This window comes from Bombina bombina, chromosome 11, assembly GCF_027579735.1.
Source record: "Bombina bombina isolate aBomBom1 chromosome 11, aBomBom1.pri, whole genome shotgun sequence".
NCBI classification, from domain to species: Eukaryota; Metazoa; Chordata; class Amphibia; order Anura; family Bombinatoridae; genus Bombina; species Bombina bombina.
Window position 1 is genome coordinate 25,797,299 of NC_069509.1, and position 27,071 is coordinate 25,824,369.

Here is a 27,071-nt window from a genome sequence, read left to right on the forward strand (position 1 = left end):
TGAGATGTTCCAATTCAGGTTGGCTGAGAGGGTAAACATGTCCAACGGGAATAGTGGCACCTGGTTGTAACTGGATAGGGCAGTCGTATGGACGATGTGGTGGTAGACAGTCTGCTTCGGTCTTGCTAAAGACATCTTCGAAATCCTTATAAGTTTCTGGTATAGGCAATGAATCTGTAAGAGAGTGAAGTAGAAACTGCTGTGGAAAACAAGTGCTTTGACAATATGCTGAATTAAAACATACCTGTGAGGTAGACCAATTAATAGAAGGTTCATGTTGCTGAAGCCAGGAAATGCCTAGAACAACTGAAAAGTGTGGTGAAGGCAACACATCAAAAGATATATACTCAGTATGGCCTTTTTCTGAAACAACCATAAGTGGTACTGTATGATGTGTGATAGGTCCGTTAGATATGGTAGACCCATCAATAACTCTAATGACTAAGGGTTTTGTTTTCAACACAAGTGGAATTTTATTGGTGGATACAATTTCAGAATCAATGAAGTTCCCGAAAGCTCCTGAGTCAATTATGGCTTCAGTGTGTATCCTTTTGTGATCCCACTGTAATAAGAGAGATAGTTTACAGTAAGTTATTGTTTCTTGAAATAGATGAGTAGAATGAATAAAAGAACACTTACGTTTCTTATTCCTTGAGAGGATGGGACAGTCTGAGACAGTATGGGATGGATCTGTGCAGTACATACACAAACTCTTTGCCTTTCTCCTGAACCGCTCTTCTGCCGTTAAGGGACCTCTAAGTACTCCTATCTCCATAGGTGTAGGTTGACTAGCAGTTGTAGAGGGACTCCGGTTATAGGTAGTAGATCTTGAGAATGATTCAGTATGAGTACGTTCAGATCTCCTTTCTCGGAGTCTTCTATCTATCTGCGTGGCAACTCTAATTAAGGCCTCTAGGGTTGGAGGAAGGTCGATTCTGGCTAGTTCGTCCTTCAACGATTCAGCCAAGCCAAGTCGGAACTGATTTCGGAGTGCAATTGGGCTCCATAATGAATCTGTTGCATAGAGTTTAAACTCGGTAATATAGTCCTCTACCGGTCTCTTGCCTTGTTTAAGGTCTCTCATTTTGGCTTCTGATGATAATTGAATGTCCTTATCGAGGTATAACTCATCCATATTATCAAAAAAAATCCCTAAAGAAGATATAATAGGATCCTGATGTTCACAGAGGTTATCAGCCCATCCTCTAGGTTCTCCTCTATGGAAAGAGATGACCGTAAGAACTTTGATTCTATCTGTGGGGTAACTGCGGGGTTTCAAGTTGAAAAGTAGATGGCAAGCGTTTTTAAATTGCTTATACAATTTTCTATTCCCGGTAAATGGTTCAGGTAATGACACCAGAGGCTCAGGTGGTGTCTCATGAGTAGCCTTTACGGCGATAGAATATTTTATAATCTCTCTAAGTGATTGGTTCTCCACTTGTAGATCTCTCACTGCCTGAGCAATCTGATCAACTCTCTGTGTCAGGTTGTAGACAAGTTGAGGTATATCCGCTGGCTCCATGGTTGAAGGCTTAGTATTATGTAATGGAATAGGACTTCTGTTCGAAGCTCAACTGCAGATATTGACTGAAAATTATATTACACACAGTGTTTGACTTGTATCACTTCAGTATGTGATTGCACAGAGATGTTGAAGTACAATCAGGATTGTGAGAGTGAATTTATTCTGAGAAACCAATTTTGTAAAAGACAGTATGCTACTGAGAGAATGTCTCTGTAAAGGTATCAGTGTCTGAGAAGATTCACTTGTATGTTATTATTAGTAATTGCAAAGTTTAGCTGAGAGGTAAAGCTAATTCAAATTCCTTGTAAGCAGGAATTAACACACAGCAGGGTTTTATACAAGCTACAGGTGACTGAGGTCAGAGCACAAATATGTTAACTAAGAAATTCAGGACAGAACGAGTGATGTTACTTTTACCCTGAATGCTTCTGTGCTCTTTTCACTGCTGCAGAGAAAAAATGACAGGCTGCTGAAAGTCAGAGGAATTTGAGGGAGGAGTTCTCCAGATGGCTGAATCGGCTTCTACGGATCTGAGATAACCTTCCAAAGGTCAAATAACATTGCGGTGCAAATATATACAGTGAGATTGTGAAGCAGGAGGTAACGGTTGATTGCAGAGAAAGAGGTTAGAAAGTCACAGTTCAATCAGCTGTCTCCTGGTAGTAGCTGAAATAGCTCAGCGTGGTTGAAACAAACTGAATCCCTTCAATGGAAGCAATGTTGCAAAGTTTTCCAAAAACAGACTTAGTTAGGAAGTTCACACGTTGTAGATTTAGGCAATAAATCAAGTAGAGGTTTAGTAATAAAGCTCAGTGGTGCTGCTGCTATACTGTTTAGCTAACAAAATACTAAGCACTGATCGTTGTACACACAGCTGATTTATCACCTTGGTAGGCAGGGCTTGATGACTCATGGCAGATAATTAAAGGTACAGAGCAAGCAAGCCAAATCCCTGACATATGGCATCCTTTTGAAAAATAGATTACAGAAAAGGCATTGATTTTAGAAACCCAGGGATAATTTGTTGCAACCGTGAAATCTAAAAAAACATTGATTAGACACCCAGTACACTTATTTATCCTTAGGCCTTTTTATAAGAGGGTCACAGAGCCTCAACAGAAACAACAGCATGAAAGAGGACATATGGCATCCTTTTGAATAATAGATTACAGGAAAGGCATTGATTTTAGAAACCCAGAGATAATTAGTTGCAACCGGGAAATCGAAAAAAACATTGATTAGACACCCAGTACACTTATTTATCCTTAGGCCTTTTTAGCAGAGGCTCCCGGAGCCTCAACCGAAACAACAGCATGAAAGAGGACATATGGCATCCTTTTGAATAATAGATTACAGGAAAGGCATTGATTTTAGAAACACAGAGATAATTAGTTGCAACCGGGAAATCTAAAAAAACATTGATTAGACACCTAGTACACTTATTTATCCTTAGGCCTTTTTAGCAGAGGCTCCAGGACCCTCAACAAAACCAGCAGCAGGAAAGAGGACATATGGCATCCTTTTGAAAATTAGATTACAGGAAAGGCATTGATTTTAGAAACCCGGAGATAATTTGTTGCAACCGGGAATTTGAATCAAACAAATGATTCGATGGACACTCAGTACACTTCTTTCTCCTTAGGCCTTTTTATAAGAGGGTCTAGGACCCTCAAACAAAACACCAGCAGGAAAGAGGACATATGGCATCCTTTTGAACAATAGAGTACAGGTACAGCATTGATTTTACAAACCCAGAGATAATTTTGGGCAAATGGGAAATAGAAAAAAAAATTGAGTGGACACCCAGTACACCTCTTTCTCCTTAGGCCTTTTTATAAGAGGGTCCAGGACCCTCAAACAAAATACCAGCAGGAAAGAGAACATATGGCATCCTTTTGAACAATAGAGTACTGGTACGGCATTGATTTTAGAAACCCACAGATAATTGTTTGGAAAAGTGAAATTGCCCAAAAAACCATGCTTGGACACCCACTCCAGGTCGTTCTCCTTCAGCCTTTTTATAAGAGGGTCCAGCACCCTCAACAGAAACAACTGCAGGAAACACCACCACATATGCCATCCTTTTGCACAAGCGAGTACAGGTATGGCATCCATTTTAGAAACCCGGAGATAATTGAGAGGAACCGGGAACATTTTTCTAAAAATTTGCTGGGGCACCCATTACAGGTCGTTCTCCTTCAGCCTTTTTATACCATGGGCCACGACCCGCAACAGGCACAACAGCATGAAACACCACATATGCCACCCTTTTGCACAATAGAGTACAGGTATGGCATAGATGGAACACGGAGATAATTTAGAGCAACCAAGAGACTGATAAAGATGCTTGGTCGGTCCTCCTCCTTCAAATTTGTGGCAATTCGCGTTCAATTTAATGGTCAACCAGATATGAGTGGTGTGCTAACTAGTTGTACTATTCGTAACAGTTTAATCACTGTTATGTGCCTTATTTTTTTTATTTGAGTTTTGTACCCACAGAGCAGCAGCAGAGGCCAGAAAAATTAGGAATGTACAAATGACTGAAAAATTTGGGTATTGTTGTAGCAACTGCTGTAGCAGCGGCCAGAAAAATTGATGTTTGTAAAACATTTATAAAGTGCCCTAAAAGCTTGTGGCTTGAACACTAGTTGTTGGCGGATAAGTCAAGCAAGTCCTCCGGCTTTATAACAAAAAAAAAAGGCCAGCCTGTGTACCAGTTGTAGCCCAAGCCAGCTCATCTCATCATCAGGCCTTTTTTATTCAAATGTATCGCCCAATGTCAGTCCCTTCGGGATCCATCCCTCATTCATTTTTATAAAAGTGAGATAGTCAAGGCTTTTTTGACCTAGGCGACTTCTCTTCTCAGTGACAAAACCTCCTGCTGCACTGAAAGTCCTTTCGGACAGGACACTTGAAGCGGGGCAGGCCAGAAGTTCCATTGCAAATTGGGATAGCTCAGGCCACAAGTCCAGCCTGCACACCCAGTAGTCAAGGGGTCCATCGCTCCTGAGAGTGTCGAGATCCACAGTTAAAGCTAGGTAGTCTGCTACCTGTCGGTTGAGTCTTTCTCTAAGGCTGGATCCCGAAAGGCTCTGATGGTGCATGGGAGTTAAAAAGGTACGCATGTCCTCCATCAACAAGACGTCAGGAAAGCGTCCTGTCCTTGCCGCTGTGGTCGTGGGAGGAGGAGGATTAATTTCATCTCTTCCCCTGTTACATTCCCGTGGTGCTGTGACATCACCCTTATACGCTGTGTAAAGCATAGTTTTGAATTTATTCTTAAAATGCTCCATCCTTTCCGACTTGCGGGAATTTGGTAACATTTCAGGCACTTTATGCTTATACCGGGGGTCGAGGAGTGTGGACACCCAGTACAGGTCGTTCTCCTTCAGCTTTTTTATATGAGGGTCCCTCAACAGGCACGACAGCATGAAAGAACCCATTTGAACAAGGTTGGATGCCGAGCTAATCATGTCCCGTTCCTCATCCTCACTGATCTCACTGAGGGTATCTTCTTCCCCCCAGCCACGTACAACACCACGGGTACCAGAGAGGTGACAACAACGAGCACCCTGGGATGCCTGTTGTGCTCGGTCTTCCTCCTCCTCCTCCTCCTCCTCCTCAAAGCCACATTCCTCCTCTGACTCCTCTTCCTCACAATCCTCTTCCTGCGTTGCCGCAGGTCCAGCAAGTGATGCTGATAAGGCTGTTTGTGGGGGTGATGGACACCACAACTCTTCCTCTTCACGCTCATCTACTGCCTGATCCAGCACTCTTCGCAGGGCATGCTCCAGGAAGAAAACAAATGGTATGATGTCGGTGATGGTGCCTTCGGTGCGACTGACAAGGTTTGTCACCTCCTCAAAAGGACGCATGAGCCTACAGGCATTGCGCATGAGCGTCCAGTAATTTGGCAAAAATATCCCCAGCTCCCCAGAGGCTGGCCTAGCACCCCAGTCATACAAATACTCATTAACAGCTTTTTCTTGTTCGAGCAGGCGGTCAAACATTAGGAGTGTTGAATTCCACCGTGTCGGGCTGTCGCAAATCAAGCGCCTCACTGGCAGGTTGTTTCGACGCTGGATATCGGACAAGTGCGCCATGGCCGTGTAGGAACGCCTGAAATGGCCACACACCTTCCTGGCCTGCTTCAGGACGTCCTGTAAGCCTGGGTACTTATGGACAAATCGTTGTACAATTAGATTACACACATGTGCCATGCACGGCACATGTTTCAACTTGCCCAATTTCAATGCCGCCACCAAATTACTTCCATTGTCAGAAACAACCTTGCCAATCTCCAGTTGGTGCGGAGTCAGCCACTGATCCACCTGTGCGTTCAGGGCGATCAGGAGTGCTGGTGCGGTGTGACTCTCCGCTTTCAGGCAAGTCAACCCCAAGACGGCGTGACACTGCCGTACCCGGGATGTAGCATAGTACCTGGGGAGCTGGGGGGGTGCCATAGATGTGGAGCAAGACGCAGAAGTTGAAGATGACTAAGCCGAGGAAGACGTTATGGAAGAGGATGGAGTAGGAGGAGTAGAGGAGGCAGCAGCAGGCCTGCCTGCAAGTCGTGGCGGTGTCACCAACTCTTCTGCAGAGCCACGCATTCCATGCTTGTCAGAAGTCAGCAGGTTTACCCAATGCGCAGTGTAGGTGATATACCTGCCCTGACCATGCTTTGCAGACCAGCTATCCGTGGTCATATGGACCCTTGCCCCAACGCTGTGTGCCAGACATGCCATAACTTCCTTTCTCACAACAGAATACAGGTTTGGGATTGCCTTTTGTGAAAAGAAATTTCGGCCGGGTACCTTCCCCTGCGGTGTCACAATAGATACAATTTTTTTGAACGCCTCAGACTCCACCAGCTTGTATGGTAAAATCTGGCGGGCTAAGAGTTCAGACAAGCCAGCTGTCAGACGCCGGGCAAGGGGGTGACTTTGAGAAATTGGCTTCTTACGCTCAAACATGTCCTTGACAGACACCTACTGTGGGCAGATGACCAGGAACTGCTACGTAAGAGAGACTCAGTGGAGGATGGTTGAGAGGGGGCAAGGTGGACAGCACTGGTTGACGTGGCTGAAGATGCTGGAGCAGGAGGAGGAGGGCGGCTTTCACTTTGTGTGCTGCTTCTACTCATGTGTTCTTCCCATCGGCCTTTGTGATGGGAGACCATGTGCCTTCGCAAAGCAGTTGTACCTAGGTGGCTGTTGGGCTTCCCACGACTCAGTTTCTTTTAGCACAGGTTGCAAATGGCATCGCTGTTGTCAGAGGCAGACACACAAAAAAATGCCACACTGCTGAGCTCTGCGATGACGGCATTCTGGTGGTGGCAACAGCATGCGTTGATGGGCGTCGGCGTGCTGTCTGGCTGACCCCGGGTGCCGATGCATGCTGTCTGACTGTGCCACTAGCTCCTTGAGACGACCTCCCCATGCTTCCAAATCGTCTCCTCCTCCTCCTCCTCTCTGTCTCCCCATCTGAACTTTCCCCCTCTTCTTCGTCTCTTCTAGCAGGCACCCACGTGACATCCACCGACACATCATCATCAACCACTTCACTTGTATCTGACACATCAAGAAAGGAAGCAGCAGCGGGTACAACATCATCATCATCATCACACCGTACCTCCATGTCAGTAATGCTGCCTGACTGAGACTGATCACTATTATCTACATCCTCTGTCAATGATGGTTGCGCATCACTCATTTCTTCCAAATGATGTGTCAATAACTCCTGTGACAGATCAAGGGAAGCGGCTGTGGTGCTAGTGTTTGTGGTGGCGACAGGGGGGGGAGTGGCACTGGTCACTTGAGACCTGCCCAAAGCACAGCTGGATGTAGATGGTGCGTCAAGGTTAGGAGGACTAGCAGCGGACGCTGAAGAAGATTGGGTGTCCTGTGTTAGCCATTCAACTAGGTCCTCCTCAGAACTTTTCGCGTCCCCCCTGGCACCCGGCGTCTGAACAATGTGCATATTTGTAGGGTCTAAAGGAATCACAGCACCACGACCACGACCACGGAACCTGCGGGGTGGCCTGCCTCTGCCTGTCATTTTTTTTTAAATGGACACTAACAATACTATTACACCAATTATATGAGTGGTGGCACTGTGAAAGTGGGCACAGTATATGCTGTGAGACTGACAACAACAAAAAAGACAGATGTTTTAAAAATCACAAATTGTTAATTTTTTAAAATATTAAAAGTACTGTGACAACAAATATGATTGTTGGCACTAGTTGGCAAATGGGCCTGTCTGGTACACACGCTGGGAGAAAGGAAACTGCAATTCAATGGCACTAGGAGACTGAAGAATCACAGTCAAAACAGTTATGATTAACAAAAATTCCAATACTTTTACAATAAATATGATTGGTGGCACTAATTGGCTAGTTGGGACTGGCACACAGGAAGGCAGGCAGGAGGAAAATGCAATTCAAGGGCACTAGTAGACTGCAGATTGACAATCAAAACAGTGATGATTGACAAATTTTGCAATACTGTTAAAAGAAATATGATTGCTGGCACTAATTGGATAGTTGGGCCTGGCACACAGGCTGGCAGGCAGGAGAAAAGTGCAATTCAATGGCAAGAGCAAACTGAGGATTAAGATCAACAATCAAAATTTTTTTAATTTTAATTAGTAACAATACTGTGACAACAATTATGATTGGTGTAAATAGTTGGCAAGACGGCCTGGCACAAAAGGCTGGCAGGCAGGAGGTAAATGCAATTCAAGGACACTAGGAGACTGAATACTGACAGTCAAAACAGTGATGATTGACAATTTTTGCAATACTGTTAAAAGAAAAATGATTGCTGGGAATAATTGGCTAGGTGGGCCTGGCACACAGCAGGCTGCAAGGCAGGAGGAAAGTGCAATTCAATGGCACGAGCAAACTGAGGATTCAGAACAACTATTACCAAAAATTTTAATTTTTAATTATTAAGAATACTGTGACAACAAATATGATTGGTGTAAATATTTTGAAAGTAGGCCTGGCACACAGGCTGGCAGGCAGGAGAAAAGTGCAATTCAATGGCACGAGCAAACTGAGGATTAAGATCAACAATCAAAAATGTTTTAATTTTAATTAGTAACTATACTGTGACAACAATTATGATTGGTGTGAATAGTTGGCAAGACGGCCTGGCACAAAAGGCTGGCTGGCAGGATGTAAATGCAATTCAAGGACACTAGGAGACTGAATACTGGCAGTCAAAACAGTGATGATTGACAATTTTTGCAATACTGTTAAAAGAAATATGATTGCTGGGAATAATTGGCTAGGTGGGCCTGGCACACAGCAGGCTGCAAGGCAGGAGGAAAGTGCAATTCAATGGCACGAGCAAACTGAGGATTCAGAACAACTATTACCAAAAATTTTAATTTTTAATTATTAAGAATACTGTGACAACAAATATGATTGGTATAAATATTTTGAAAGTAGGCCTGGCACACAGGCTTGGAAGGCAGTAGAAAAGTGCAATTCAATGGCACGAGCAAACTGAGGATTAAGATCAACAATCAAAAACTTTTTAATTTTAATTAGTAACTATACTGTGACAACAATTATGATTGGTGTGAATAGTTGGCAAGACGGCCTGGCACAAAAGGCTGGCAGGCAGGAGGTAAATGCAATTCAAGGACACTAGGAGACTGAATACTGACAGTCAAAACAGTGATGATTGACAATTTTTGCAATACTGTTAAAAGAAATATGATTGCTGGGAATAATTGGCTAGGTGGGCCTGGCACACAGCAGGCTGCAAGGCAGGAGGAAAGTGCAATTCAATGGCACGAACAAACTGAGGATTCAGAACAACTATTACCAAAAATTTTAATTTTTAATTATTAAGAATACTGTGACAACAAATATGATTGGTGTAAATATTTTGAAAGTAGGCCTGGCACACAGGCTTGGAAGGCAGTAGAAAAGTGCAATTCAATGGCACAAGCAAACTGAGGATTAAGATCAACAATCAAAAACTTTTTAATTTTAATTAGTAACTATACTGTGACAACAATTATGATTGGTGTGAATAGTTGGCAAGACGGCCTGGCACAAAAGGCTGGCAGGCAGGAGGTAAATGCAATTCAAAGACACTAGGAGACTGAATACTGACAGTCAAAACAGTGATGATTGACAATTTTTGCAATACTGTTAAAAGAAATATGATTGTTGGGAATAATTGGCTAGGTGGGCCTGGCACACAGCAGGCTGCAAGGCAGGAGGAAAGTGCAATTCAATGGCACGAGCAAACTGAGGATTCAGAACAACTATTACCAAAAATTTTAATTTTTAATTATTAAGAATACTGTGACAACAAATATGATTGGTGTAAATATTTTGAAAGTAGGCCTGGCACACAGGCTTGGAAGGCAGTAGAAAAGTGCAATTCAATGGCACGAGCAAACTGAGGATTAAGATCAACAATCAAAATATTTTTTAATTTTAATTAGTAACTATACTGTGACAACAATTATGATTGGTGTGAATAGTTGGCAAGACGGCCTGGCACAAAAGGCTGGCAGGCAGGAGGTAAATGCAATTCAAGGACACTAGGATACTGAATACTGACAGTCAAAACAGTGATGATTGAAAATTTTTGCAATACTGTTAAAAGAAATATGATTGCTGGGAATAATTGGCTAGGTGGGCCTGGCACACAGCAGGCTGCAAGGCAGGAGGAAAGTGCAATTCAATGGCACTAGGAGACTGAATATTTGCAGTCCAAAAAATTATGATTTTTATTTTTTTATATACTGTTACAAGAATTATGATTGGTTCCACTAATTGGCTAGTTGGGCCTGGAAAACACGCTGGCAGGCAGGAGGAAAGTGCAATTCAATGGCACGAGCAAACTGAGGAATCACAAGTGATCAATTTGGAATTTTAAAGATTAACAATACTTTTACAACAACTAGGATTGGTGGCACTAATTGTCTAGTTTGTGCCTAGCACACAGGCTGCCAGGCAAGAGGAAACTGCAATTCAATGGCACTAGTAGACTGAATATTTGCAGTCCAAAAAATTATGAATTTTAATTTTTTTGATACTGTTACAAGAATTATGATTGGTGCCACTAATTGGCTAGTTGGGCCTGGCACACAGGCTGGCAGATATGAGTCGTGGATGGTAGGTAGGGCAGCAATTTAACACAGTATGCTGTGTAAGTGACAAAAACACAGGCCTGATAGAAAATTAAGTTAGATTACACTAGCAAAATATTTTAAAATTTTAGATTTTAATATTAAAATTATGTTAAGAAGTGCAATGCACATATGAGTGGTCACACTGGCTGGCTGCTACGTAGGGCAGCAATTAACAACAGTATGCTGTGTAAGTCAGATAGACAGTTAGACACAGGCCTGATAGAAAATAAAATTAGATTACACTAGCATAATGATTTAAAGACTTTTTTGGGGGAATTTAAAGAAAAAGGTTAAGCACATACATATGAGTCGTGGCTGATAGCCTTGGAAGGGCAGCTATTAAAAACAGTAGGCTCTGTAAGTCAGATACACACACGCCTGATAGAAAATACTATTAGATTGCACTAGAAAAATGATTTAAATTATTTTTTTGGGGGGGAAATTAAAAAAAGGTTAAACACATATGAGTCATGGCTCATAGACTAGGGAGGGCAGCAAGTAAACACAGTAGGCTCTGTATGTCAGCAAAACACACATGCCTGATAGAAAATTATATTAGATTACACTAGAAAAATGATTTAAACTTTTTTTTTATATATTTAAATTAAGGTGAAGAAGATATGAGTGGTGGGTGGCTGCCTGGCACAGACCAATTAACCAAAAGACTGAAAAAAATGAGGTATATTAATGCTGAGTGAGCCTGACAGACACAGCCTGATAGAAAATGTAATTAGATTATACTAGAAAAATGATTTAAATAAAACATTTTAAATTTAAAATAATGTTATAAACGGATATTAACACTGGTGGCTGGCACAGAGCAATGAACCAGAGTATATGCTGTGTGACACAGGCCTGATAGAAAATTAAAAAAAAATTACACTAGCAAAATAATTAAAATTTTTGGTTAGTTAAATTTAAACTAATGTTGTTAGGGAGATATCAGTGGTGGCAGTAATCACAGCATATGCTGTGAGCCTTAAACACACAGGCTGAAAGCCAGGCAAATGCTTTTAAAAAAAATACGGAAAAAAAACGGCACAAAATATAGCCCTAAAAAGGGCTTTTTGGGGTGCTGTGCTTGCAGCAGAGATGAGTGGAGTCCTTCTGGACTGTAGTGGACACTAAATACACTAGCCTAGCTATGTTTTTCCTATTAATGTCAGGAGCAAAAACACAACACGTCCTCTCATTAAGAAAGCAAGGTCGTAATGAGTCTAAAATGGCGGATTCCGAGTAGCTGGGAGGGTCTGTGAGGGAGTGTCTGATGTTGATTGGCTCTAATGTGTCAGACGGCTGTAACATAAAGGGTCAAAGTTTCCTCAATGATGACACATAGGGGCGGATCGAACATCGCCATGTGTTCGCCCGCAAACGCGAACGCGTACAAGCTATGTTCGCTGTGAACCGTTCGCAGGCGAACAGTTCGGGACATCACTAATTATCTATATTTTAAAACAAATACCATTTGGGAGTAAACTGTCCCTTTAAGTGAGAACCACTTCAAAACTCAGGTGTGTTTGCCTTACCTGTCTTGATTGTGACCTGTTAGGGTAAACTGTAAATATTACAGCGTTCCATGTCCTATTATCTGCCAGGTTAAACATTACCTTATGAACAACACACACACATCCTCATACACACAAACACACACACACACATCCTCATACATACAGACACACACACACATCCTCATACATACAAACACACACACACACATCCTCATACACACAAACACACACACACATCCTCATACATACAGACACACACACATCCTCATACATACAAACACACACATCCTCATACACACAAACACACACACACACACATCCTCATACATACAGACACACACACATCCTCATACATACAAACACACACACACACATCCTCATACATACAGACACACACACATTCTCATACATACAAACACACACACACACACACACATCCTCATACACACAAACACACACACATCCTCATACATACAGACACACACACATCCTCATACATACAAACACACACACATCTTCATACACACAAACACACACACACATCCTCATACACACAAACACACACACACACACACACATCTTGATACACACAAACACACACACATCCTCATACACACAAACACACACACACATCCTCATACATACAGACACACACACACATCCTCATACACACAAACACACACACATCCTCATACATACACACACACACACACACACACATCCTCATACACACAAACACACACATCCTCATACACCCAAACACACACACACAACCTCATACACACAAACACACACACACACATCCTCATACACACAAACACACACACATCCTCATACACACAAGCACACACATATCCTGATACACACAAACACACACACATCCTCATACACACACACACACACATCCTCATACACACAAACACACATCCTCATACACACAAACACACACACACATCCTCATACACACAAACACACACATCCTCATACACACAAACACACACACATCCTCATACACACAAACACACACACACACATCATCATACACACAAACACACACACATCCTCATACACACAAACACACACACACACACATCTTGATACACACAAACACACACACATCCTCATACACACAAACACACACACATCCTCATACACCTTTACTAATACCAACACATAAACCACACAAATTCCCAGACACACATGCTCATACACACACAAAAACACAGACACACACACACACATACTGTTAGACATACACACACATATACTGATACACATATATACTGGTACACATACATACACACACTGATACACTCACACAACATATACTGGTACACACAAACCCATATACTGTAGCCGTATTGTGCACTTCAGTTTAGCGAACACAATACAGAGCGAGAACCATACGTTTTTACAGCGGCTTTATTGCTCTGTATAGTTCCTGAGAGCTTTTATATTTGTTATATAACTTGTAAACTGCGCAAAACACTGCAGAAATGTAACTCTTCTGCATTCTACTGTACGCTAATTCAAAGTGCAAGGTCAAGTGCTGTCAAGCCAGCAACATTACATCACTGATGCGTGAAAGTGCCCTGATGTTGTCGCTGGATACAACGATATATAAGTACCAATATTGCCGAGCCCAGTATAAAAATGCAGAGTTTTACTAACTGGTTTCTTTAGGGCTAGATTACGAGTGGAGAGTAAAATTGGCTTTTCGCGAGCGATGATATTTGTGCTCCACTCATAATACCAGCGCACGCAAATGTGCGCTTCCATAGGTTTTAATGGGAACCTCATTCTGATGCTGATAGTCATGTCAGAGAACCTAGCGCAGTGCAGGGGGTAAGTTCTGCAGTGTTGGGCAGCAAATTACAAATATCTATGAATGTGAATAAATACACATAAATATATATGTACTGTATATAAGCATATACATTTATATATATCTCAATGATAACACAGTCCCCATAGACCGCAATGTAAATAGGCACTTTTCAGTGACGTTTTTTTTCTAACACCCCACATCTGCTCACTTTAACCCCTTATAAATGCTTTGTGAAGTTATATTTTTTTTTAAAAATGCTCATATATTTTATTATTAAAGAAAGCACAATACACTTTATTTTGGGGGAAATTAGGGGACATTTTTTTAATTAACCAGAGGTTTGACCTCTGGTTAATGAACTTCAGTGCAAATTGCCAGGAGATTGCCATAGCATTAACCAGCCACTTGTAATGTCTGGTTAATTAACGCATGGGCGGAGCTACCATTGGCGCAGCAGGTGCTGTGGCACCAGGGTAAGGGTAATTACAATGTCTGCAGAAAACTGCAGGCTGGTAATTTTGTACAGCTGTGCTGCCCAAGAGCAGATTAATGTGTATAAAATCTGGCTTATGTAAAGACCTCTATAGGTAATGCTAAGTATATTATCTGGGTTATATAAAGACCTGATTAATTTTGCAAATTATATTTAATAGATATTTAAAAACAATACAAAATATAAAAAGCTTAAGGGATTTAAAGGTTCAATGTCGTGCGGGTGTGGCAACTACCTTACGTACTTAACTATAACCATAAATAAAGACAAGACAACAATATGGAGGTAAGACCGTATAGGTCAATTTTATTAATAAGAGGCACTCCTTGTATGATTTAATTTAAAGCATCAAGGCCTTCTCCAAACTCTTAACTTTTTCATTTACCTAAGTACGGTAAATGACTATAACTTTTTTAACTTTAATTAAACAGTTGAGCGGCAATGTCTAAACCTATATAACCCATACGAAGCGGGAAGCAGCCCCCCAGGCAAACGGAGACAAAGCGGAGCCCGGCTACAACACGGTACCAGATAGAAGGTTACATACAGCTGTTCGGCCCTCCGCAACCCAGGAGGCGCTTTCCCCAAGCACGCGCCTGGGTATGTCACGCCCCATGCAATGGCCGTCACTCCTCCCCGCTTTCTATCTGCCGCCTGGGATGCTACCGCCTGCCTTTAGGGTGTACCAACGCTCAAACCTTATGGGACCCTCAGCCCATCCAGGCGAACACCAAGACGAAACTGGGGGAGCTGAAAATTAGTACGTGCCCTGGGCTTACCCGAAGATGATAGGTTGACTAACCCTGTCCGGCCCCAGGTGAGCTAACTCATAATTAATTACTACTAGCTAATTGCCGCGGAAAAAAGGGGCTGGGTGGGTGGGTGAAGATTCCAGATGTTTCTGAACAGAAAGAGGGCCTCAAACTCCCAGAATCCCCTTCTTATCTGTGAGTAGAGACCCCTCCCTAAGATCTGCAACATTGTTGCAATCTAACCCATAGCTCCACACACACTCCTCCTCCCTGCAACCTTAACCCTTAAGACGTTCCAGGCTGATCTAGAGCCCTGCACTTACCTAATCACAAAATACTGTGCACAGTATAAACATTATCTAGTGATCACATCAATATCACATAAAAACACATCAAACACAGACCCATATCCATCTGGGCATTACATTAAAATAAATAATAGTGTATCAACAATTTGCAAGCAAAGTCCGCTTTTAAAAGCGAAAGGAAAGTCTTTTTAAGCAGCTGTAATTAGTTGGTTAATTGTAAGTTATAGCTGGTATAGACAAAACTCGTCTTTGGCAAAAGTTGGCAGTGGTTAGAAAAAGCTGTGAGGCTGCAAAGTATGGGCGATAAAAAGGACAGAGGAATCCTTTAAAGAATATATATTTTACCAAAAGGCAAGGTTTACATTTATACTTACACCGGTTGCCGTATGCTGTTCTCCTGGAAGTGTATCTGGATCTATGATCCTCCCTCTTCATTCAGTAAACTCTCACAGCGTCAGTGCGCTATGTCTACAGAAGTTCAAGTGTCTTAAAAATAGAGCAATGCGTTTCGGCTGCGTACAGCCTTTGTCAAGCTGTGGAACCAGGGCCCAAGAGCTGGGGGGGCCCATAGCAGCCGGTCTTTACATAGGGGTGTGCATAATGTGTGCAATCCTAAATCAATATATTTTTTATTAGTGCAGGTTGTAGCTTGCAGGTCCATCTTATCTACACTGTACATCTATACTCAAAATCATTTTGCAGATGTATATCATTACTATTGCTTATAACTGAGATACCTTTTGGGGGGGGCAAAACATTTTATTGCACCAGGGCCCTCAGTTGAGTAGGTCTTCTACTGAATTAACGTGCACACACAAACAGGCAAATTTGCCCGTTTTATGGGTGCCCATTAAATTAGTGCTCCACTTGTAATCGAGCCCTTAATAGGTTAAAATAAAAGAGGTTTTTAGTGATATACTCTATGTACATATGCCTATCCTTAGCTCACATTAGTTTCATGTTTACATCATTATATTAAATGAATGCACTCCCTTGGGGTATAACGGGGGTATATACAAATATATCAGGGCTGTTGTATGCATGGCAAGAGTATGTATAGGTGACCCAGAGCAAACAATAAAAACTAATTGTACACAGAGCTCAGACTATACCTGCGGTCGAGTTACGATGCCCTGCACCTTACTGCAAATAACATTTTATATAACCACATCAGACATCAGATCATAAAAACACCCCTGTAACCCTTAATATATGGAGATCAGACCTCAGATCATAAGTAAACCCCTGTAACCCTTAATATATGGAGATCAGACCTCAGATCATACGTACACCCCTGTAACCCTTAATATACGGAGATCAGACCTCAGATCGTATGTACACCCCTGTAACCCTTAATATATAGAGATCCAACCTCAGATCATAAGTACACCCCTGTAACCCTTAATATATGGAGATCAGACCTCAGATCATATGTACACCCCTGTAACACTTAATATACGGAGATCAGACCTCAGATCATACGTAAACCCCTGTAACCCTTAATATACAGAGATCAGACCTCATATCATACGTACACCTTTGTAACCCTTAATATACGGAGATCAGACCTCAGATCATACGTACACTCCTGTAACCCTTAATATATGAAGATCAGACCTCAGATCATAAGTACACCTTTGTAACCCTTAATATACGGAGATCAGACCTCAGATCATATGTACACCCCTGTAACCCTTAATATACGGAGACCAGACCTAAAATCATAAGTACACCCCTGTAACTCTTAATATACGGAGATCAGACATCAGATCATAAGTACACCCCTGTAACCCTTAATACCCACAGACATCCCTGTAACCATTAATATACAGACATCAGACCTCAGATCATAAGTACACCCCTGTAACCCTTAATATACGGACATCAGACCTCAGATCATACGTACACCCCTGTAACTCTTAATATATGGAGAGCAGAACTCAGATCATACGTACACCCCTGTAACCCTTAATATACGGTGATCAAACCTCAGATCATAAGTACACCCCTGTAACCCTTAATATACAGACATCAGACCTCAGATCATAAGTACACACCTGTAACCCTTAATATATGGAGATCAGACCTCAGATCATATGTACACCCTTGTAACCCTTAATATACAGACATCAGACCTCAGATCATAAGTACACCCCTGTAAACCTTAATATACAGAGATCAGACCTCAGATAATAAGTACAACCCTGTAACCCTTAATATACGGACATCAGACCTCAGATCATAAGTACACCCGTGACCCTTAATATACGGACATCAGACCTCAGATCATACATACACCCCTGTAACCCTTAATATATAGACATCAGACCTCAGATCATAAGTACACCCCTGTAACCCTTAATATAGGGACATAAGACCTCAGATAATAAGTACAACCCTGTAACCCTTAATATACGGACATCAGACCTCAGATCATACGTACACCCCTGTAACCCTTAATATACAGACATCAGACCTCAGATCATACGTACACCCCTGTAACCTTTAATATATGGAGATCAGACCTCAGATCATTAGTACACCCCTGTAACCCTTAATATACGGACCTCAGACCTCAGATCATACGCACACCCCTGAAACCCTTAAAATATGGAGATCAGACCTCAGATCATACGTACACCCCAGTAACCCTTAATATATACGGAGATCAGACCTCAGATCATACGTACACCCCTGTAACCCTTAATATATGGAGAGCAGAACTCAGATCATACGTACACCCCTGTAACCCTTAATATACGGTGATCAAACCTCAGATCATAAGTACACCCCTGTAACCCTTAATATACAGACATCAGACCTCAGATCATAAGTACACACCTGTAACCCTTAATATATGGAGATCAGACCTCAGATCATACGTACACCCTTGTAACCCTTAATATACAGACATCAGACCTCAGATCATAAGTACACCCCTGTAACCCTTAATATACGGACATCAGACCTCAGATCATACGTACACCCTTGTAACCCTTAATATATGGAGAGCAGAACTCAGATCATACGTACACCCCTGTAACCCTTAATATACGGTGATCAAACCTCAGATCATAAGTACACCCCTGTAACCCTTAATATACGGACATCAGACCTCAGATCATACGTACACCCCTGTAACCCTTAATATATGGAGAGCAGAACTCAGATCATACGTACACCCCTGTAACCCTTAATATACGGTGATCAAACCTCAGATCATAAGTACACCCCTGTAACCCTTAATATACAGACATCAGACCTCAGATCATAAGTACACACCTGTAACCCTTAATATATGGAGATCAGACCTCAGATCATACGTACACCCTTGTAACCCTTAATATACAGACATCAGACCTCAGATCATAAGTACACCCCTGTAACCCTTAATATACGGACATCAGACCTCAGATCATACGTACACCCCTGTAACCCTTAATATATGGAGAGCAGAACTCAGATCATACGTACACCCCTGTAACCCTTAATATACGGTGATCAAACCTCAGATCATAAGTACACCCCTGTAACCCTTAATATACGGACATCAGACCTCAGATCATACGTACACCCCTGTAACCCTTAATATACGGTGATCAAACCTCAGATCATAAGTACACCCCTGTAACCCTTAATATACAGACATCAGACCTCAGATCATAAGTACACACCTGTAACCCTTAATATATGGAGATCAGACCTCAGATCATACGTACACCCTTGTAACCCTTAATATACAGACATCAGACCTCAGATCATAAGTACACCCCTGTAAACCTTAATATACAGAGATCAGACCTCAGATAATAAGTACAACCCTGTAACCCTTAATATACGGACATCAGACCTCAGATCATAAGTACACCCCGTGACCCTTAATATACGGACATCAAACCTCAGATCATACATACACCCCTGTAACCCTTAATATATAGACATCAGACCTCAGATCATAAGTACACCCCTGTAACCCTTAATATAGGGACATAAGACCTCAGATAATAAGTACAACCCTGTAACCCTTAATATACGGACATCAGACCTCAGATCATACGTACACCCCTGTAACCCTTAATATACAGACATCAGACCTCAGATCATACGTACACCCCTGTAACCTTTAATATATGGAGATCAGACCTCAGATCATTAGTACACCCCTGTAACCCTTAATATACGGACCTCAGACCTCAGATCATACGCACACCCCTGAAACCCTTAAAATATGGAGATCAGACCTCAGATCATACGTACACCCCAGTAACCCTTAATATATACGGAGATCAGACCTCAGATCATACGTACACCCCTGTAACCTTTAATATACAGAGATCAGACCACAGATCATAAGTACACCCCTGTAACCCAAAATATACAGAGATCAGAACTCAGATCATAAGTACACTCCTGTAACCCTTAATATATGGAGATCAGACCTCAGATCATAAGTACACCCCTGTAACCCTTAATATACAGACATCAGCCCTCAGATCATATGTACACCCCTGTAACCCTTAATATACAGAGATCAGACCTCAGATCATAAGTAAACCTCTGTAACCCTTATTATACGGAGATCAGACCTCAGATCATATGTACACCCCTGTAACCCAAAATATACAGAGATCAGAACTCAGATCATAAGTACACTCCTGTAACCCTTAATATACGGAGATCAGACCTCAGATCATAAGTACACCCCGTAACCCTTAATATACAGACATCAGACCTCAGATCATATGTACACCCCTGTAATGCTTAATATACAGAAATCAGACCTCAGATCGTAAGTAAACCCCTGTAACCCTTATTATACGAAGATCAGACCTCAGATCATAAGTAAACCCCTGTAACCATTAATATACGGAGATCAGACTTCAGATCATAAGTACACCCCTGTAACCCTTAATATATGAAGATCAGACCTCAGATCATACGTACATCCCTTTAACCCTTAATATACGGAGATCAGACCTCAGATCATACGTACATCCCTGTAACCCTTAATATACGGAGATCAGACCTCAGATCATAAGTACACCCCTGTAACCCTTAATATACGGAGATCAGACCTCAGATCATAGGTACACCCCTGTAACCCTTAATATACGGAGATCAGACCTCAGATCATACGTACACACCTGTAACCCTTAAAATAGGGACATCAGACCTCAGATCATACGTACATCCCTGTAACCCTTAATATACGGAGATCAGACCTCAGTTCATAAGTACACCCCTGTAACCCTTAATATACGGACATCAGACCTCAGATCATACGTACACCCCTGTAACCCTTAATATACAGACATCAGACCTCAGATCATAAGTACACCCCTGTAACCCTTAATATACAGACATCAGACCTCAGATCATACGTACACCCCTGTAACCCTTAATATACAGACATCAGACCTCAGATCATAAGTACACCCCTGTAACCCTTAATATATGGAGATCAGACCTCAGATCATAAGTACACCCCTGTAACCCTTAAAATACGGAGATCAGACCTCAGATCATACGTACACCACTGTAACCCTTAATATATGGACATCAGACCTCAGATCATAAGTACACCCCTTTAACCCTTAATATACAGAGATCAGACCTCGGATCATACGTAAACCACTGTAACCCTTAATATACAGACATCAGACCTCAGATCATAAGTGCACTCCTGTAACCCTTAATATACAGACATCAGACCTCAGATCATACGTACACCCCTGTAACCCTTAATATACAGACATCAGACCTCAGATCATAAGTACACCCCTGTAACCCTTAATATATGGAGAGCAGACCTCAGATCATAAGTACACCCCTGTAACCCTTAAAATACGGAGATCAGACCTCAGATCATACGTACACCACTGTAACCCTTAATATATGGACATCAGACCTCAGATCATAAGTACACCCCTGTAACCCTTAAAATACGGAGATCAGACCTCAGCTCATACGTACACCACTGTAACCCTTAATATATGGACATCAGACCTCAGATCATAAGTACACCCCTGTTTCCCCTAATATACGTAGAGCAGACCTCAGATCATACGTACACCCCTGTAACCCTTAATATACGGACATCAGACCTCAGATCATACGTACACCCCTGTAACCCTTAAAGGGACATAATACTCATATGCTAAATCACTTGAAACTGATGCAGTATAACTGTAAAAAGCTGTCAGGAAAATATCACCTGAGCATCTCTATGTAAAAAAGGAAGATATTTTACCTCCCAATCTCCTCAGCTCAGTAGAGTTAGTTCTGTGTAAAAAGTTATACTCAGCTGCTCCCAGCTGCAGGTAAAAAAATTAAAAATATGAAGAAATGAGCAGCAGCCAATCAGCATCAGCAGTGCTGAGGTCATGAACTCTTACTGTGATCTCATGAGATTTGACTTAACTCTCATGAGATTTCATAGTAAGCTTCCTTTACCTGATTGGTGAAATAATATGAGAGTTCACAATGCTCATCCCTTCAGTTGTCCCGGGACAGACACACTAATATGCTGCTTAGAAATCCTTTACAATGGGAGGTGGCTACTGAGGATTTTTTGAGGTAAAATATCTTTTTTTTTTACATAGAGATGTCCAGGTGATATTTTCTAGTCAGCGTTTTACAGCTATGCTGCATCACTTTCAAGTGTTTAAACATTTGGGTATTATGGCCCTTTAATATACAGACATCAGATCTCAGATCATAAGTACACCACTGTAACCCTTAATATACGGACATCAGACCTCAGATCATACGTACACCCCTGTAACCCTTAATATACGGACATCAGACCTCAGATCATACGTACACCCCTGTAACCCTTAATATACGGAGATCAGACCTCAGATCATAAGTACACCACTGTAACCCTTAATATACGGACATCAGACCTCAGATCATACGTACACCCCTGTAACCCTTAATATACGGACATCAGACCTCAGATCATAAGTACACCCCTGTAACCCTTAATATACGGACATCAGACCTCAGATCATACGTACACCCCTGTAACCCTTAATATACAGACATCAGACCTCAGATCATAAGTACACCCCTGTAACCCTTAATATACAGACATCAGACCTCAGATCATACGTACACTCCTGTAACCCTTACTGCTAATAGCAGATATAAGATGCAAGCAACAGCATAGCAGAAATGCACTACTGGGAGCTAGCTAAGCACATCTGCTGCGCCAATGACAAGAGGCATGTGTGCATGCACCAATCACCAGCTAGCTCCCAGCAGGGTACTGCTGCTTATGAAGATATGTACATATGCTTTCCGCCAAAGGATACAGAGAGAACAAGTAAATGTGATTTTAGCAGTTCACTCAAAAGTGTCTTAAAATTACATTAATTAATTTTTAATGTCATGGTCCTTTGAGCCTAGCAGTGGATCCTGTGGTTTTATGGAGCACTAAAGCATTGGTAATTTTAACAAATGTCTTTATTATAGACCCAAGAGCTGACATTTTATTAGAGTACTTAAAGCAGGAAACATATTCACGTGTCAGTCTGAGAGTGTTGTTATATATTTAATGCATTCTATGTAAGCATTAGTCAAGTAGAAAGGTGGCGGACTGCAATCACCCTAATCAGATACGATCGGGATGATTGACATCCCCTGCTAGCAGCCGAATGGAATGTGCGTGGGGCAGCATTGCACAAGCATTTCAAGAAATTATTGTGCAATGTTAAATGCTGTCGCCATTTAGTGTTGTCGGGCGGGCTATAGCAAATCATGTCCATCCAACGTTTAGTAAATTGGCCCTTTATGGTCCCAGCTAACCAAAGGTTTGTTACGAAATGCTGAAATTTGTTTAACCCTTCACTACCGGAAATTTCAGAGAAAAACTTGGCCAAAATACCAGAGAATTTTTAGCTTTTTTGCTATCCCTCTATTTAAACAGAAATAGTGTAGAGCCTTTTTTATTTACCTATCAAAACTATATATTTTTTTAAGTAGACAGCCCAAAGTATTGATCTAGGCCCATTTTGGTATATTTCGTGTCACCATTTCCCCACCAAATGTAATCAAATAATAAAAATCGTTAACTTTTTCTCACAAACTTTGGGTTTCTCAGTAAAATTATTTACATAACGCTTGTGAAGTCATGAAAGAAATGTTTGTAAAAGTTTCTCTGGGATCCCCTTTGTTCAGAAATAGCAGACATATATGGTTTTGTCATTGGTTTTTGGTAATTAGAAGGCCGCTAATTGCAGCAGCACACAACATTTCTATTATTCCCGGCAATGAAGGCGTTAATTAGTTAGCTGGTAAGGGGAATAGTATAGTAATGTAGGTATAAACCTCCTACCTGACACTTCCCACCTCCCTGATCCCTCCCAAACAGCTCTCTTCCTCGCCAGCCACCCATATTGATCCCTAACATCTTAGTTACTGGCAGTTTAGAGCTTTTTAAAATTATTTTTTTTTTGTTATTCTTATTTTTTCTGCAGTATAAAGATCCCCTCAACCCTCCTACCACCCTGATTCCTCCCAAACCGCTCTCTAACCCTTCTACTAATGACTGCCATTTTTGGTACTGGCAGCTGTCTGCCATAACCCAATTTACAAATTTTTTTGCTTATATTTTTTATTAATAATATTTTATTTATATATATAGTTTAGTGTATACCCCCCATGAACATTATTTTGGGGCCCCCACCCTCCATCGGAACCTTATTTCTGTAGTGCCAGACAGTATCCCTCCCTCTCCCTTCAAAATATTTTTTTCTGCAGTGTAGGGCCCTTTCATAACTTTTAACTTGTAATATGATTAATGTTTAGCACGGTTGTGATATACATTGAAAGTATAGGGCGCGCCAAAGGGATGTCAGCTTCAATAAACGTTCTCTGGTTATCCTTCTTAACCATGTACTTGTAATACTAATTTGCGTGCTTATCCAGCAATATTGTTAGCTCTCCACTTGTAATCTATCTCTATGTCATTCAGTATCTGCTCAGTGTATAAAAGCTTCGTATTAAATCATCTAGAGTTACAGTTCAGCAAACCACTATAATAATTGGGTAACACTATTAGATCTTACTGTAATTCCTTTCTTTGAATTTAGTAAAGCAGTTGAATCTTCGTAATTCCGGGTTTCATGTCCCTTTAAGGAGTTTCTGTTACATTATTATGTTTTAAAAGAAGTTTGTTTTCACGTTTTTTTTATGTATTTATTTTTAATTCCATATGGTAATAACTAATATGAATCCTGTAGAGTAAGAGAACTCTTTATTTTGTACTTAGGCTTCCTGTAATATTAGTGTTTTTCATTTTCAGCTAAATTTAAATGTAAATAGCCATCGGCTAGATTACGAGTTTTGCGTTATGAGGGGTGCGGTACTAATTTGCAAGTTATTGTCACCGCTCACTTACCTACAGCGCTGGTATTACAGGTTTACAAAAACCCGGCGTTAGCAGGCAAAAAGTGAGCGTAGAGCAAAGCTCTGTAACGCAGCCCCATTGATTCCTATGGGGAAACTAAATTTATGTTTACACCTAACACCCTAACATAAACCCCCGAGTCTAAACACCCCTAATCTGCCCCCCCCCAACATCGCCGCCACCTACCTACACTTATTAACCCCTAATCTGCCATCACCTACATTACACTTATTAACTCCTAATCTGCTGCCCCTGCCACCACATACATTACACTTATTAACCCCTAATCTACCATCCCCGACATCGCCGACACCTACCTACACTTATTAAAGGGACACTCAATCAAAATTAAACTTTCATGATTCAGATATAACATGCCATTTTAAACAACTTTCCAATTTACTTCTATTAACAAAAAGTGCACAGTCTTTTTATATTTAAACTTTTTGAGTCACCAGCTCCTACTGAGCATGTGCAAGAATAAGCGTGTATGCATTTGTGATTGGCTGATGGCTGTCACATGGTACGTGTATGCATTTGTGAATGGCTGATGGCTGTCACATGGTACAGGGGGAGTGGAAAAAGATATCACTTTTAAAATGGTCAGAAAAAAAAATCTACTACTCATTTGAAGTTTGAAGTCTTGTTATCTTGCATTTATCTTGCATTTGTTGATTATGCAAGTCTACTGTGTTGACTGGTCCTTTAACCTCTAATCTGCCGCCCCCAATGTCGCCGCCACCCACCTACACTTATTAACCCCTAATCTGCCACCCTCAATGTCGCCGCCACCTACCTACCTAATTGTATTTAATTAATGTAATTTATTTAATTGTAGTGTAAGGTTAGGTGTTAGTGTAACTTAGGTTAGGTTTTATTTTACAAGTAAATTTGTATTTATTTTAGCTAGGTAGTTAGTAAATAGTTAATAACTATTTAATAACTAATCTACCTAGTTAAAATAAATACAAACTTGCCTGTGAAATAAAAATAAACCCTAAGGTAGATACAATGTAACTATTAGTTATATTGTAGCTAGCTTAGGGTTTATTTTACAGGTAAGTATTTAGGTTTAAATAGGAATTATTTAGGTAATGATAGTAGGTTTTATTTAGATTTATTTTAATTATATTTAAGTTAGGGGGTGTTAGGGTTAGGGTTAAACTTAGTTTTAGGGGTTAATAAATTTAGTATAGTGGCAGCGACGTTGGGGGCAGATTAGGGGTTAATAAGTATAATGTAGGTGGCGGCAGTGTCAGAGGTGGCAGATTAGGGTTTAATAATATTTAACTAGTGTTTGTGATGCGGGAGTGTGGCGGTTTAGGGGTTAATATGTTTATTATAGTGGCAGCGATGTCCGGAGCGGCAGATTAGGGGTTAATAATTTTGTTTTATTATTTGCGATGCGGGAGGGCCTCGGTTTAGGGTTTAATAGGTAGTTTATGGGTGTTAGTGTACTTTTTAGCACTTTAGTTATGAGTTTTATGCTACAGCTTTGTAACGCAAAACTCATAACTACTGACTTTCAGTTTACGGTATGGATCTTGGCGGTATAGGCTGTACCGCTCACTTTTTGGCCTCCCAGGCAGACTCATAATACTGGCGCTATGGAAGTCCCATTGAAAAAGAACTTTTTGAAAGCTGCGGTATTTACGTTGCGTTACGGCCAAAAAAGTGTGCGGTACAGATATACCTGCAAAACTCGTAATACCAGCGGTAGTGAAAAAGAGCCTTAACGCTGCTTTTTCCCCCATACCGCAAAACTCATAATCTAGCTGCATGAATTTAATAAATAATTTTCTGGGGGGGGAAAGTAGTTTTTTTTGTTGTCAGCATGTAATCATACAACTAGCATTATACAACTAGCTGAATAAGTTGATATTATGCTGTAATATTCAGTCTTATAAAGAACTAGACTAGATCATCTGTAGTCTACAAATCTAGCTATTGTATATAACCAAGAGCTGGCACTTTATTAGAGTAAATACCAATAGATATGTGTGTGACATAGCAAGGCTGCAGTTTGTGTTTGTATTAAGGGTTAAAGCACTGCAGCATTCACTCATATTGAAAGTGAAAG

The 27,071-nt window shown here is 41.1% G+C and overlaps 1 protein-coding gene and 1 long non-coding RNA gene across 2 annotated transcripts in view; one reads left to right on the forward strand and one right to left on the reverse strand.

Annotated features, from left to right (window-relative positions):
• Window positions 1-448: 448 nt before the first annotated feature.
• On the reverse strand, window positions 449-690 carry LOC128642008 (uncharacterized). Its single transcript, XR_008399607.1, has 2 exons — window positions 640-690; window positions 449-562 (listed from the first exon to the last, which is right to left on the reverse strand). It is a non-coding gene; the product is annotated as an uncharacterized LOC128642008 (long non-coding RNA).
• Window positions 691-1,177: 487 nt separating this feature from the next.
• LOC128641609 (trichohyalin-like) overlaps window positions 1,178-27,071 on the forward strand; it is a gene marked incomplete at its 3' end in the record, with an annotated part of 32,104 nt that continues 6,210 nt past the window's right edge. The window contains exon 1 of the mRNA XM_053694146.1: window positions 1,178-1,235. Within this exon, the coding sequence (XP_053550121.1) occupies window positions 1,178-1,235 (58 nt within the window). The remainder of the gene's footprint in view (window positions 1,236-27,071) is intronic.